This window comes from Chroicocephalus ridibundus, chromosome 7 (assembly GCF_963924245.1).
Source record: "Chroicocephalus ridibundus chromosome 7, bChrRid1.1, whole genome shotgun sequence".
Classification (NCBI taxonomy): domain Eukaryota; kingdom Metazoa; phylum Chordata; class Aves; order Charadriiformes; family Laridae; genus Chroicocephalus; species Chroicocephalus ridibundus.
Genome location: NC_086290.1, coordinates 53,804,679 through 53,819,805, shown reverse-complemented (window position 1 = coordinate 53,819,805; position 15,127 = coordinate 53,804,679). Strand labels below are relative to the sequence as shown.

Here is a 15,127-nt window from a genome sequence, read left to right as displayed (position 1 = left end):
ATCCGATGCTTGTTTCACCACCTTGGCAGGGTCTGGTCTGAGTCTATTTTGGGGTGACAGGCGGCAGGTTTGGGCACAAGTGTTGCTCAGGGCTGTTTCCTTCAGCTGGTCTCGATCAGTCACAAAGACCTGAAGTGCTGCAGCTCCTGGAGACTGGTAAGAAAAACGTCTGTCAATAGAAGAAGGGAGAAGTCCCTGCCAGGGCTTCACCTTGTTCACGGGGCCTCTGCCCCCTCTCTGAGGGGAAAAAGCAGTGTTTAGATTCGATGGGGTGTTGATCTCTGGGGTTGTGGGTGCCTGATGGTCGCTGTGGTTCTTACTGGTTTGTGCTGGATGGGATGGGTGACGTTTACTTTCTTGTTGTGTTATGGTTTCGGTGGCAGATTCGAGGCTCAGTGCAAGATCTCCCTCGCTCCTGGCCAGCCCCAGGAGCCGGTGAATATGGTGAATAAACCATGTTTCATTGCAGCCCCTGCCCTTCTCCCTTCACCCTGAAGGGTTTATGCACCCCGCAACTGGGCTGGCTGCAGCACTGGCTTAGTTTTTTATTGGAAGGGATATTTGGGGTAATTTGACCTGGTTTTGCTGCTTCTCAACGGTAAAAGTCAGTGGCGTGGTCACCATAGGAAATGCCCTGGATCGGACCCGGCGCCCGCTGCCCCCCCAACCCCCGGGACGGAACGCGCCCACCGGGGGCTCGAACCCGCCTGCCCCCGGGCGCGGCGCCGTCCCCACCGCCGGCCGCTAGGGGGCAGCAGCGCGGCGCTGAGCGCCTCCCGCCGCGAGGGGCCGCTTCCGGCGCACGTGGGCCGCGCGCGCACATGGAGGCGGTGAGCGGGGCCGGGGCCGATGGAGGGGAGCGGGACGGGGACCGCGACCGCGAGGGGCGGGTGTGGGGGAGCCGGGGCGCTCCGGGGCCCCCTGCCGTCCCCCGGCGTTCCCCTGTGGGGCTCCTCCTGTCCCCATCCCGCGTGGGACCCGGCTGGGTGTTTCTCCCTCCCACGGGATCCGCGCCGCGTTCCCCCGTAGCGGCTCCTTCCACCCCGGGCGGGTGGGGGCTGCGGGGCTGCTCCCCTGTCCCCGGTGCGGTCCCCGCCCTGAGCCCGCTGTCCCGCAGACCATGTCGCCGGACGAGGACGTGCAGCGGCTCCTGATCCAGTTCCGGGACGAGGCGGGGGAGTCCCTGGGCTCCCCCTTCGACGTCCCGGTCACCATCACCCCGGACAAGCTGCAGCTGGTCTGCAATGCCCTCCTGCAGAAGGTGAGACACCCCCCGCCCCGAGCTCCCCCGGCATCCCCCGAGCCCTCCCCTCGCTACCCCTCCTGCCTTTTCAACCCCCAGGATGAGCCGGTGCCTCTGGCCTTCTTCGTCCACGATGCCGAGATCGTGGCGTCGCTGGAGAAGACCCTGGCGGGGCAGAGCGTGGAGACGGAGAAGGTCCTGGACATCATCTACCAGCCCCAGGCGGTGTTCAGGGTGCGGGCCGTGACCCGCTGCACCAGCTCCCTGGAGGGACACACCGAGGCCGTCATCTCCGTGGCCTTTAGCCCCACGGGAAAGTACGAGGGTCTGGCTGCAGGTGGGGGGCTCAGTGGCTGCTCTTGTGGCCCCCACGCTCAGCTGGGCTCTTCCTCCTCTCCCAGGTACCTGGCGAGCGGCTCTGGAGACACCACTGTCCGCTTCTGGGACCTCAGCACGGAGACGCCGCAGTTCACGGCCAAAGGTGGGTGCAGGGGTGTCCCAGGAGGGCAGCTCCTGACCCTCCTCCCTCAGGGACCCCCTGTCTGCTCCGGGGGACCAACAGAGCAGAGCCTGGCTGCAGTCTGAGCCATACAGGCTGGGACTGTGGCTCCGGGAGGGAGTGACCCTCTTTCACTAACAGTGTGGAGTAAGAGGGTCTGGCCAGGAGGAACACAGAGGGGTCCCCCCACCTCCAGTCCTGTCTCAGGGTGGCTGCGTGCTGGGACACTGGGGACACTCGTGGCTCTCTGCTCACGCCTGCTCGTGCTCTCTCTGCCAGGTCACCGGCACTGGGTGCTCAGCATCGCCTGGTCGCCCGACGGCAAGAAGCTGGCTTCGGGCTGCAAGAACAGCCAGGTACGTGTTAGCTCCCAGCTCCCTTGTCCGGCTGCGCTGGGGATGTCTGTGGGAGCACAGAGACCCTCTGCAGCCCTGTTCTGAACGAAAATGAAACCTGATAAAGGAGCTTCGGGGCATTAGGGGCAAAAACTTGTTTTTTCTGGGATGTGAGGAGTGTATCCAGTTGTTGAGAGCAGGATTCCTGTTCCCCAGAGCTGCTGTGCGTGTGGATGCGTCGCAGTAGTTGCAAGGGGCGTCTCTGAACTCTGTGCTGGGCAGGGCTCTGGCTTTGTCGCCTTCGCAGACCTCGTGCCACTGAGCCCTGCTGTCCTGTGGCAGATGCTTTTCCCTCCGTGCAGGAAAGAGTCCAGGCTTTGGCTGTGGTCCTTGGCAGACGGCTCCATGACGAGGGAGGTGTCTGGAGCGAGAAGGGGTATCGCCCGGCCAAGCCAGGGCTGCTGTTCGCATGACCCAGCCGTGCAGCAGCAGCCTGTTTCGCAGTGCTCCCGCTCAGACGCAGCCAAATTCCCTCTTACAGGAATGCGAAGTAGGCCCTGCCCCGGCTGTGGGGCAAAATGTGCGCACTTAAGGCGTGCACAGAAACGCCCGGGGAAGCGGGAGCACTTTTGGGTGATTAGAAGTGAGTCAGTAACACGGACGTGCAGAGGGACAGTCGCTTGATATGACCTTTGAGCAGTCTGTGAGCAATGAGAGTGGCCACGGAGCTGCCGAGCGCTGCTGTCCCGTGCTCTGTTTCTGAGTGGCCGCTCCTTTGGGCTGCTTTGATACCAGCCACGGGGACATGGGCCAGGCCAGGGTGGCTCTGCCCTGGTTTGGTGCCATTCTGGCTTTAATCTAACCCAGGGAGCTGCTTATCCTCCGTTTCCCTGTTTCTCCCAGGTTCTTAAGTAGCGGATGACTAATGCCTTGGCTCTTTGGATGAACATTTATGTAGAGAGTGAAAAAACAAGAGAAAACCAGCATGTGTCCCACCCACAGAATCCGATAATAAGTAGCATTTAGCGCGCTCTGGCTTTCATGGCGCTCTGCAAACAGTCACTAACTCTCTGGCACAGGATGTCAGAGGCTCAGGCTGGCTTTTTGGGGACCTGGATTGGTTTTGCGTTGAGGCAGATATTTTTGTAGCAGCAGCGTTTTAGGCGGAGAGGAGGGCAATTGGGTCTCATGCTTTGCGATGTCAGCTGATGGCTGCAGGGATCGGGAAAGGCATCCAACCCTCCTGTCCCCCTCCCTTTCTGCTCCCTGCTTCTGCCAATGTAAATGCGACCCCAAGGACACCTATCCTTTCTAAACAGAGCCTGAACGTTTCTGGGATTCACATGATGTGTGTGGCCTGACGCGACCCTCTTGCTTTCTCTCTTGGGCAGATATTTCTCTGGGACCCAGCCACTGGCAATCAGATTGGCCGGGTGCTCTCCGGCCACTCCAAATGGATCACGTGTCTGTGCTGGGAGCCGCTCCACATGTAAGTGAAGGGCCAGCCCAGCCCTTTGCCTTTACTCGGATGGAAAAGAGCAGTCTGACCTGAAGGGCACTGCTCCTGTTTGCCTTTCTCCTGTTACAGTGCGCAGAGGGGTTGCGTGCAGGAGAATGGCCTCCAAGGTGGGGCGGGAAAAACGCATCCAGCTCGGAGCCAGGAGTCCCAGCCACTGCTCACGGTCCCTGTGAGGGTGCTGGGCATACCACTGCCAGGCTGTGCCTCTTTTCCCCTGTATAAAAGACATACAGTGTCCTCATGATGCTGGAGGAACATTTGATGTGCTGCTCCCCGGCGTGCTGAGCTGGGAGCAGGAAAGCCTGCCCGCGCGGTGCCCCAGCGCAGCCTCTGCAGAGCACTCCCGTTCCGCTCTCCTGCGTCCTGGTTGCCTTCTCGTCCTGTTGATTTATCATGAGGGCTGATGAACTGTGCAGTCCCCTTATCCCCTCGATCAGCTAAAGCTCTGTCTGGGAGAGATGGGTGGAGGGGGACAGTTGTAGCCAATAATCCAAGACATTAGAGAAATAAATAAATAAAAAGAAAGAAAAAGGGCCCTTCAGAGCAGAGCCCTGCAAATTGAATTTGCCAGTAAGAAACTCCATCTATTTGCAAACAATTACCTAGATTAGCAAAAACTGATTATAAAGGAGGATGAGGAAATGGGAGAGGAGGGAGATGACCCTGCCAGGGCTCTGCTGCTCTGTCTCCATCCAGCTGCACTCCCCGCTCAGTTCCTGCACAACAGGAGAGGCCATGCTCTTCCTCACTGCTACGGCTGCCGGGGACCACTTGCTTTGATGTTAAAACTGTGCTGAGTGATAAAGATGTTGTGCAAAGGACAGAGGGCAGCTGCTTACAGATGTGTTAAATTTGCCTGCTGAGCCGCGTGGGTGGACGTTGCACTCTGTGTCCGCGGGCTGGCATGTTTCCTGCTGGAGACAAAGCGCGGCACAGGCAGGGGGGAGCATTTGATGCGTTCCGGTTGCTGCTGGTCTCTGCTGCCTGGGTAAGGCAGACTGACCCCCTGCCCAGGGTTCTCCCCATTTCCCGGGGAAGGTGCTGGTTTGTGGTCTCCTCATTAGCCAGCAGGTTGAAGCTGCCTCCTGTGAAAACAAGGTCATTGCCAAGCGCTCAGGTGCCAGGTTTACCCTGGATTGATGCCTCCAGCGTGCAGCACGGGAGTCCGTTTGAAAGGAAGCATCTGTCTGCCTCTCCCATACCTTGTGGGATCTTGTTCTCCATAGGTCAGCGCTCTGCCCCTGCCCAGGCTCTCTCGTCTTAAGCCAAAAGAGAAAGTTGTTTTTTATCAACTTCTGGGCCCTTGAATTGTCTGGGGCTGATGGGGAAGGAGCTTGGTGGAGGAGCTCTGTGCACTGTGCAAATGGATTTGATCTTCTTTTTGCCCAGAAACCCAGAGTGCCGCTACCTGGCGAGTGCCTCCAAGGATGGCAGCATCCGCATCTGGGACACACTGATGGGCAGGTGCGACAAAATCCTCACAAGCCACACGCAGTCGGTGACGTGTGTGAAGTGGGGAGGCGATGGCTTGCTCTATTCCTCCTCCCAGGACAGGACCATCAAAGTCTGGAGGACCCAGGACGTGAGTGAGGCGTACAGCCCTGGGGGCTGCTGGCAAAGGGGGCTGGACGCGCTGTGTTGGAGCTTTGTGTGCTCTTCTGGGACAGCTTGTGCCTTGGAAGATGGAGGTGCAGTGTGGGCGCTGTGTCCTCTTGACCCAGCAGAGCCTGTTGCTTAGCACTGTTTGGAAGAGATAGCTGTTGTGCAATGTTTTCATCCCTAAAAGCATAAAATGTGACTAGAAGCTGGAAACATCCCTGGAGCGACCTGTGCTGGTGGGTTCCTTGCAGGGACCTGCAGGAAAGCAGTCCCTAAAGCTCAGCAGTGTCATTTCTTCCCTGCTAAGCCTGGCTCTAAGCCTGGCTACAGTCTTGCCTTCCTCTTGGGCAAGATGGTTTTGAAAGTCTAAGGTTGGTCCCTGCAGCATGGTGGGTCCTACGCAGTCTGGCTCTGTCCTGCCCGTTCCTCTCCAAGGGGGTGTTTTTCTTTCCAGGGGGTCCTGTGCCGCACCTTGCAGGGCCACGCTCACTGGGTGAACACCATGGCCCTTAGCACCGACTATGTTCTCCGCACTGGTGCCTTTGAACCTGCTGAAGCCACCATCAACCCACAGGATGTGAGCGGCTCCTGTAAGTGCAGCACCCGTGTTGTAGGCTGGGGGAGGCGGTGGGGAGGATAGTGAGGAGACCTGATGTCTCTTCTTAATGTTGCCATGAGCCAAAGCAATCTTGAGAGCTGGAAGCAGGTCTTCTGCTGGTGTTGGTTGTGCTGGAAGCCATGATCTTCCTTGTCCACGCACAGAGTCAAGCAGTCTTGGGGATAGCAAGGCCACCCTGTTTTCAAGAGCTTTTGCTCCCAGTATCGCCCTTGGCAAAGAGGAAGTGGCTGAGCAGTCGTAAATGTGTCTGTCTGGCCCATGGAGCCAGGGTTGGAATTGGCATCACAGGGTTATAAAGTTTCCTTTCACCTAAGGATTGCAAATCTCTCAATCTTCCCCTCTCCCTTTCCCTCTCTCAGTGGCAGAACTGAAGGACAAGGCACGGCAGAGGTATGACCAAGTCAGGGTAAGTCTCTTGTCCCTGCTGTCATTTCTAAGACTATTACTGGTGGAAGCAGTAAACACGGACTTGTACAGTAAACAACAGTTGGCTGTTGACGCCAACACTGGTGTGCTTCCGAGTTCTCCACACCTGGCTTGTACGAGACTTGGGTTCTTTCATCACTTTCTCAGGGCCAGGAACCGGAGAGGCTTGTCTCGGGCTCAGATGATTTCACGCTCTTCCTTTGGAGACCAGCAGAAGACAAGAAGCCACTGGAGAGAATGACAGGCCACCAAGCATTGATTAACCAAGTGCTGTTCTCGCCAGACACCCGGCTAATAGCCAGTGCTTCCTTTGACAAGTCCATAAAGCTCTGGGATGGTAGGACAGGAAAGTGAGTTGGTTTGTTGTGTTACAGAGGTGGTGCTTGTATGGCGTCTGCGTGTAATGCACAGGTTACGCAGAGATGGGCTCCAGTGTCATTGCCAGCAACTCCCTGGTGTGTTCAGCATCTCCGTAGCCTGAACTCATGCAAAGTAATTCTGCTGCCTCTATCTCTCCCTGCCCTTGGGAAGTCCCTTCTCCAGCACTTCTTGTGTTATGGGGTCTGTGCTTGGCCGGGTGTGTGCAACCACGCTGTAACCCAGCCACAGCACTGCCTGGCACCCGTGCGGCACGTTCTGCCTGCTGCAGGGTCAGTTCTCCAGGGCAGGCGCAGCCGTGGTGGGGTGGGACGTTCCACTCGGCTGCCCTCCTGAAGACGTGTGTGTTGCACGCTGTAGACTGACCCAGTTTAAGTGGTTCCTGTGCCAGAGAACAGCTTGTTCTGGACGATGCAAATTCTTGTAATTACAGATGATGCTATTGGTGTTTGGATGCTCCTGTAGTCCAGCTTTTAACCTTCTGCTAGAGTGTTGGTGAGCTCGCTGGGGCAGTGGTCCTTCCCTGGTTTTGCCTTTGTACTGATGAGCTTGGGTTCATATCAGTTAAAGCCAGGCTGCTCAGCCAGAGAGGAGGACACGTCTGCATGGTGAGGCTGTAGGGTTGCCTGCTGGATAAGGGTTTCTTGGCAGAGGAGCTGAGATGAAGAGCCCTCTGTCCTCTAGAAGGCTCTGAGCCCATCTGGGAGGATTTTTAGACGTGGACTTTGGACTCTGTATAGCAATTGACTGCCTTGTGTGTGCTGGTTTGGGGTGTGCTGAGCATCCCATGACTGTGCTTGTTTGCTCATAGGTAGAGAAGAAACACAAAGGCTGGGCAAGGGCAGGTTTGGAACAGACCCAGCTGCCCGTTCCTCTAACAGCGTCTTCATGCCTCCTCCGCACCAGGTACCTGACGTCACTGAGAGGGCACGTCTCAGCTGTGTATCAGATCGCCTGGTCAGCCGACAGCCGCTTGCTGGTGAGCGGGAGCAGTGACAGCACACTGAAGGTCTGGGATGCCAAGATGAAGAAACTGGCCATCGATCTGCCTGGCCATGCAGATGAGGTGAGGTGTCTGGTCGAGTCGAGATGTTTGAGAGAAGCAGGAACAACTGCTCCTCCCAGCAGAGATAACTGTGTCTTTCCCTAATACTAGGTGTATGCAACAGATTGGAGCCCGGACGGACAGCGGGTAGCGAGTGGAGGGAAGGATAAATGTTTGCGGATGTAAGTAACCCGTTGTCTGTCCATAGAGGATGTTGCGGCTACCTCACATGTCCTTCAGGAGCTGCTGTCTCCTTGCAGAGACCTGCACGGTTAGGGCCTCATCTCTCCTTGCAGAGAGCACAGCACTGGGCCAAATTCCAGCTTGTAGACCTGACCTCCCTCAGGGCAGGAACTGCTGCTGTCCCTTGGGAGATGTCTAGAAAGCAGAGTCCCTCCAACTGAGCAGTCAGTAGTGAAATTTGACTCAGACATTTTGGCTCCTGGAGAGGGGAAGGAACAGTTGCACCAGTCGGTCAGACCCTTCTTTTCTCACCTTCCTCCGTCTCCCAGTTATGCAGACAGACAAATTCCTGTGAGCTGGTTGCCATTTGACTATGGCTGATGAAGGAACCCGGTCCCCAGGCCCCTGCTGCACTGCTCTTGTACGGTACCTGCTGGGCTGGACCACAGGGACATAACGGCTCTTTCCATTTGCAGATGGCGTCGATAGGAGCAGTGGCACGAAGCCGCTTGTCCTGTCCTAAGCTGGCCTGCCCTTGGCACAATCTGCCCGGGAGATCTGCGAGGTGATGGACAACGGAGACTGACCCAAGCACGACTCCTTATTCCTGTTGGCTGCTCTCCCTCATGGACTTTTTCCTTACATTTATTTAAGGAAATTTTAATTCTAGTTCTTATTAAGAGCTGTGCTTTGCAGGATGATTTACTCTGAACATTACAGGAGGGATATCTCATCTGCCTCCATCTCAACTGGCTCTTTATTGAGATTTCAGCCTTAACAGTAGCCTGTCCCCTTGAAAGGGGCAAGCGAAGGGTGGGGGACAGCTCATGCCCTTTCTGGCTGTGTGAAGAATCCTGCAGGGAAGAGGCTTTTAGCGGGAACAGAAAGGGTTGTCCTTGTGTGACCTTCAGAGAGGGAGGGTGGGAGGGAGGGGAAAATTCAGCACATCATTACATTGCAGAATTGTGCTCGGCTGCATGCCTGGGACAAAGATCTGCTGAGAATAAGGTCTCGGGGCTTCTCCTTATTCCAGTAAGGTTTTGCCTTTCCACTCAGCCCATTTCCCTGGGGGCTGTGCTGAGCATTATCTGTTAGTGATCCTCCGCATCCACAGCAGATAACTCACTCGTCCATTCAGGGTGCAACAGGCATGGACTTCAAACAACTGCTAGAGCTGTGCTGAGTTTTCAGGTCTCAGTGGTTCTTAGAAATGGGGAAATTAGGCACTTCTGCCTCTGGACAGGAGGGAATGCCTGTTTCCCATCCACTGCCAGCTCGGGGGGAAGGAAGGAAGGAAGGAAGGAAGAAAGGAAGGGGTGGGGAAGAGGAATGGAGCAGGCATTTTGGGTGGTGTTTGTCCCTTGCCCTGGATACGTGCTGACAGCAGAGCTGGGACTGTCACAGTACATGGCAAATCTTCCATTACACAGAGTTGGCTCCTTCTGGAATTTCTCAAGTGCATTTACTTGCCCAGTGGGTGAGAGGGATTCACACTGTCAGTTATATATTTGCAAGCTTGCTTATGAGCCTTTTTATAAGTCAATTCAGGTTTCCAACAATCATGAGGTCAATAGACCTGGATTTAGTGTTTATTTCCAGGATGCTTACGAAACGGTGAAAATCAAGGTGTGATTAATAAGGAACGGAGATTATATTGTCTGATTTAGTTGCAGCAAGCTAGCGTGAAGGCCAAAACGTTCTCAATAGCCCTCATACTGCAGTAGCCACCCAGTGATTACTGCAATTCAGAACAGGAGTTTGGGTCTCAGATGCTTCTCAGCTGCAGAAGATGCATTTTAGGACTTTATTCCTGTTGGCAGGATTGCTTTGGAGAGTTAATAGTGCAGTAATGGCCATTTGCTTGTCTGCAAGTGTTCAGGTGAGCAAAAGACTGGAATAAAGGGTTAAATCTTTAACATGACTGAGAAGAAATAGTGGTTCCTGTTGTTAGTATCTCTGCCAGCCAAGTCAGCAGGCTCTATCTTCATGGGATCTTTTGGGAAGAGCTCAATATCCTATACCTGCTCTTTCATTAACGTGCTTCCTCCAGCTGGTTCTTGCTGACGGTGAAGGCCATGTTGCATCCATCTGCATAAACAAAATCTTTCGTAATTAGCTAAGGTAAATGTAGTGGGACAGAGAGTGATTGAAAACTGTGGCTGATAATTCTGCCTCCCCAGACTGCCGTGGCCTTGGGAAGGAGAGGAGCACATGTGCAGCTGACAGATCTCTGGTTAAGAGGCGAGAAGCCTGCCCGTTTTGCAAGGTTTTTTGGGCTGCCTGTGCTAAAGGAAACGATCCGCCCTTGGGAGTTCAGCTCCGTGTCTCTGGGTTTGACTTGCTGAAAGCAGCAGCTTCAGCAGCTCCTGGTTTTATGTGGCTCTTTCTGAGGGAAGAAGCATCGTTCTCTGCTTCTTCTCCCAAAGGGCTGAACGGAGTCACTGTGCCCTGTTAATCTAGGGTGCGTTTTGTGTTAGAAGTGGGGGTGTATCAGAGCCAGGGGAAGTGATCCTGACTGCGGGGACTGGCTTGGCCGTGTGTGTGTGTACGTGTACCTAAAGGTCACTTCCTTCTCCACTGATTTCCAAACCAAAGCAATCACTGTGCCCTCTGGCTGTGCTCCTAACCTAGGCTAGCTCCTGCCATTCCTTCAGACTCTGCTTCTGGGGTATTAAGCACTGAATGGAGTTCAATGAAAACCCACCTCCCTAATGCTGGAGCAGAAAGCTTTTCCAAAGCAAAGTGAGACCTTTTGAAGAGAGAGAGGGCCTTGCAACTAAGTTTACACCAAAATAAGCTTATCTCGGCCTTAATCTTTCTGTGACCTGATAGTGGGTGGATTTTGAACTACGCTATGTGATGGGTTTGCACATAGACCAAATCATATTTTCCTATCTAAGGAGTTGTTACTATTTTAATCATTCATACAGTACCAGCCTTCATGCATACTAAGTGCTGGCCCTGTTCCAGCTGTATTCCTCAGCAATCCTGTAACACTCCTCCCAGTTTTATTTGAGTGCGGCACTTCCCGGGCCTCGCTCTGCAGTCTCCTGCCTGCTCTCATGCGCTGGGGAAGAGCTGCTGCCCTTTGCTTCGGGGCTGGCTTCTTTTTGGCAGGAGGCGAAGCAAACGTGCAAGCTTCCTCACTCTGCCGGCAATGGTAATGTGAGCTTTAATTAGCTAATTTTTAGAATTGCAGTTGCAGATTTGGGTCGTTGGTGATAATGGGGAAGACGTTACTTTTTGTTAAAGGATAAATCTAGAAGGTAGGCTGGAGCTTTCTGATTGCTTTTCTGGGAACCGCATCGCTAACCTTACAAAATACCCGCTGAAACACATGAACTTTTCCAGTGCTGTGCGATAGGAATCTCAGTATCTGCTCCTGTGTTTCAGTCCAGTTTCTGCCGAGTTACTCAAGTGTACCACACAGGTGTGCCTACCACAAGGGCATTAGTTTTCACTGGTAATATAGGAATAATTTTAAGCATATCCGGAAACTGTTTGTCCCGTGGAGCCCACTGACTCCTTTAAAAGGTGTGATAGCTCAGCCGATGCCACCATTAATTTTGTTACAAATCCTCAATGGGAGGACAGTGCCGATAAGGACTGGGAAGCATGCCAGTCCTCTGAGAGAGGTTTACCTGTCTCATAAATTCCTGGGTATGGTGGAGGGAGAGATGGAAGGAGAGAAGAAAATGGTAAGCACACCTAGAGGGAAGTAAATCTTTGGATAGCACTGAGATGAGCAGGATGGTGCCAGACTCCTGTCTTTTCGGGCTGATTTAGAGAAGTGAGGCCTTAGCATGCTTACAAAACTGTTCTTGGGGCTGTGTCTTCTGCTTACCCATGCAGGAGGGCAGGCCAAGTGGTGTACATGTTGTGTTCCCTTCGTCTTGGGTCCTTGGAGCCACACGTTCATGTTCTGCGCCACTCAGCTGATCTCCTGATCTTTTTCCCAGATCAGTAATCTAACTTCCACGTGCATGTTTATAGCCTGGAGAGAGATACAAGAAAAATCTTGTGATGAACAGGAAGAAAATAATCATTTGTTGTTCTGTATGAACATCGGGAACAACCCAGTTTAGTGGGAGATGTCCCTGCCCGTGGCAGGGGCTTGGATCAAGATGATCTTTAAGGTCCCTTCCAACCCAAACCATTCTATGATTCTATGTGTTTCTACCTCAGAAAGGGCTGCATTTTGGTGGTATGGCAGAAAAGGGCTTACTGTGAAGACCATTAGTGCTTTTGAGGATGAAAGGTATTAGGGAAACTCAGAACAGTGATGTCTGTGGAGCTGCTACCAGATGAAAGTGTACTTCTGTGTATTCAGACAAGCAACCTGGAAGGTGCTAATTCATTCCTAGATCTGTTGCTTTTGTGATCATGAGTCCTGGCTCACATCTGAGGGACTAATTTGGCTGAAGCAATGTAGCGCAGCTGGAAAGAGCCACAAATCCATCTCCAGTGCAGTTATTCTGTGTTTTTGTCACTCTGATCCTGTAAATTGGTGGTCCTTGCTGAGCTGTAGGTCGGTGGTGGTCTCTGTCAGTGGGCTGCAGTTCTTGCACAGTATGATGTTAAAAATAAACAAACTCGGGACACAGTACTCTGTGCTTTTGAAGAATCACTGTGATCAGTTACACAGGGTACTGGTGCCCACAGCCCAGCCGTGCTTTTTGAGCGTGCTGAGTATTTTATTGTCCTGCCGCGTGGCTTGTCAGAGCAGAGCAGTGCATCCCTCCGAGTGCTGCAGGGCTGCCGCTGCCTGCCAGCACTAAATGGTGAATATCTGTCCGTATTCCTTGGGCGAGGGAGGAGCAGCATGAGCCCCGTGGAGTTACCCTGCATCACTCTCCCAACATCTCTAGTAACGAGGCTCCCTTTGGGAAAGGCGAGTGAATTCAGTCCGTTCTGCCTCTGACCTCTTTCAGCAGCAAAATCAAGCAAAGGTGCTGTTTGTAAATAGGTTTATTGTAGTCTGCCAGTGCTGGGAATATTGACACCTAGAAGCTCTCCCAGATGCTAATCAAGGACCCAGCTCAAATGAGTGACCTGCATGCAAATCCCGCAGTCCTTCGTCGAGCGGTTTTTCAGACCTTGGCCCTTCCGATCCCGTTCGAATCCCAGTGCGACGGCAGCGTGTTTAGTTATTCTGGTCAAACCTCCCTGCCGCTCCTGGCTGTTTTGTCCTTGCTGTGCTGAAACAAACCTGCTCGAGGGCTCCAGCCCCATTATGGGGACAAAAGGACACCAGACATGCTGTGAAATGTGTCTCGTTTTTGAAGTGTAATGCAGAATGGGTGGCTTAGAAATTCCTGAAGTGGCTTTCTGTGTTCAAAAGGCATCTTTCTGCATTTTTTTTTTTTTAGCTTCTCTAAAATGCAGCTTGTGACATTGACTTTGGGGTGAGGATATGCGCTGATGCTGAGAGGATTAATAGTGAATGTGAGAATCAGTGGATGGCAATAAACAGCCAATTCTCAGGGAAATTATTTTCTGAATCAGAATATTTAACACATTGAGACTTGTGGGCTTTTTCCTGGTTTTAAAGGGGCACTGTGAATGCGTACTAGAAAGCGTCTGTGTTACTACCAACACCTTAATTTATGATTAACTTGGAATATTTTTACATCTCATTTATTCCTTCCATGGGGGTGTTCTGAGCTGCTGAAATTACTTGGTCAGCTTCTCTTTCTCTGGTTTGTTTGTTAGGTTAGTGACATGAACGGATTTTGGATGGGGGCTCAGATCTTCAGAAAATAAAGAGAGGATTCAGTCTTGAGGGGGTTTAAGCCCTTTGGTTCTCTTTGGCACAAAACAGATGTCCTAGGATTCTTCTGATGCCTCCATGTAATGTCTGGAGCTTACAGCTTCCTTTATAAAGCTGTCAAAGGTCCCTTAAGTATCACTTGCTGGATAGTTTGGTTTTTTTTATCCAGGTGTGTTGCATTTGGAGAAGTCTCTAGCTGTGGAGGTTTTGACATGCACACAGCTCCAGTAGTGCTTGGTTTTGAGTGACAGAAAGCAAAGGGAGATAAAGGAAGACTAGGGAGAGGACCAACCGTGTAACTCTCTGCTCAGTCTCTATTTTGGTCTAGCGGCGATGAAAGCAGACCCTGTATCTCATGTGAGAGAAGGTGCAGCACAGCTATGTCAGGTCCAAGCTCTGCCCTGGGTGATCCCAACACCTTGTGTCAACTGTAACTTCAGTGGACGGTTAATTCCTGCTGCTGCAGTGTCAGTGCCAGGGGGGTGGCCCTGCCCATCTGGGACAGACAGTGGTATCGGGGAGGCCTGAAACAGCCCAGGGATGCTGAGGTGGCGTGGTGGAGAACAGGGACAGCGAGAAGGGGAAGAGAGCAGTAAGGAATGGAAAGCAAAGGAAAGGAGCTAATTATGTAGATCTGGAGGTGAAGGTCAAAGGCTCCATGTGACTGGTGTGTGGTGGCTGGTTGTTTTTTCTAATGTTTGTACACGTTGCTGTAAACAGCCCCAGGCTGATCTAAAAGTGCTGGGAGGCAGAGGCTGTAAATTAAAGAGGTTATTCTCCTTATAGAGAGCACGAGCAACTTGAAGTGTCTTTGGCTTAGGGCATTTTGCCTGCTTGTTCCTCCATTGCTGCTCCATTCGTTGTATTAGGTCTACCATAGAGTCTTGCTTACTAATGGAGCAGGGACAGCGTTGAGACCATGCGAGCCTGGAGGTGCTGGGTAAGCGCTATCGCCGTCCTGGCAGCAAAGCAGACGATCAAATACCTGCCTTCCCGCCTCTGGCTGCTGCGTGGCCATCCCGGCCCTCGCCCTGCCTCGCTCCGTGCTGTGGGCAGCTGGCTTGTGCGGCGCCTCCGGCTCTCCCTCCTCTCCTGGTGGCCCCCCCAGCTTTGTCCTCACCAGCAGGTGGGCCTGAGGCCGCCAAGGAAATGGCTCAAGTGAAATACAGCAAGCGTTAAAAGCGAGAGCCAGGTGTGGGGGGCTGAACTCGAGTTTGGCGTCTCTGCCCTGGCGCTGGGGCGAGGACATGGGGTGGCCCTGGGCGTGCCTCCTGAGGGGTGAAGGGGGGGCCCCTCAGGAGCCATGGAGGGGGGGGGGTGTACAGAGCCGGGGGGGGCCTAGGCCCGGCTGAGGGGCGGTGGCGCCAGGGCCGGGACAGGCCGCGCTTCCGACGAGATGGCGGCGGAGGGACCCCGCCTCGCGCCGCCGCCGGGTTAAACGGGGTGAGGCACTCTTTGGCCGCCGGCGGAAGCAGCCGGGCGCTGGGGCTTGCGCGATTCGGCCTATAAAA

General features: G+C 53.7%; 1 protein-coding gene across 2 annotated transcripts; it reads left to right on the top strand.

The window, feature by feature from the left end:
* The first annotated feature begins 792 nt into the window (after positions 1-792).
* Positions 793-8,581, top strand: NLE1 (notchless homolog 1). 2 transcript variants are annotated; one of them, XM_063341883.1, is made up of 13 exons: positions 793-830; positions 1,118-1,261; positions 1,343-1,560; positions 1,645-1,724; positions 2,022-2,098; positions 3,469-3,566; positions 4,986-5,178; positions 5,650-5,785; positions 6,174-6,220; positions 6,388-6,590; positions 7,525-7,684; positions 7,775-7,845; positions 8,323-8,581. In XM_063341883.1, exons 1-13 carry the CDS (start codon positions 822-824, stop codon positions 8,333-8,335), a joined length of 1,449 nt encoding a protein of 482 aa, XP_063197953.1. In that variant the 5' UTR covers positions 793-821; the 3' UTR covers positions 8,336-8,581. The 2 variants fall into 2 exon arrangements, with proteins under 2 accessions (XP_063197953.1, XP_063197954.1); XM_063341884.1 differs by lacking the exons at positions 793-830; positions 1,118-1,261; positions 1,343-1,560; positions 1,645-1,724 and having other exon boundaries at positions 2,028-2,098; positions 4,986-5,060; positions 5,146-5,178.
* The last annotated feature ends 6,546 nt before the right edge of the window (positions 8,582-15,127 follow it).

Coding starts and splice junctions, on each gene's coding strand:
- NLE1 (XM_063341883.1), top strand. Junction 1,561..1,644: donor GCCTTTAGCCCCACGGGAAA/GTACGAGGGTCT, acceptor CTCCTCTCCCAG/GTACCTGGCGAGCGGCTCTG. Junction 5,179..5,649: donor AAGTCTGGAGGACCCAGGAC/GTGAGTGAGGCG, acceptor TTTTCTTTCCAG/GGGGTCCTGTGCCGCACCTT.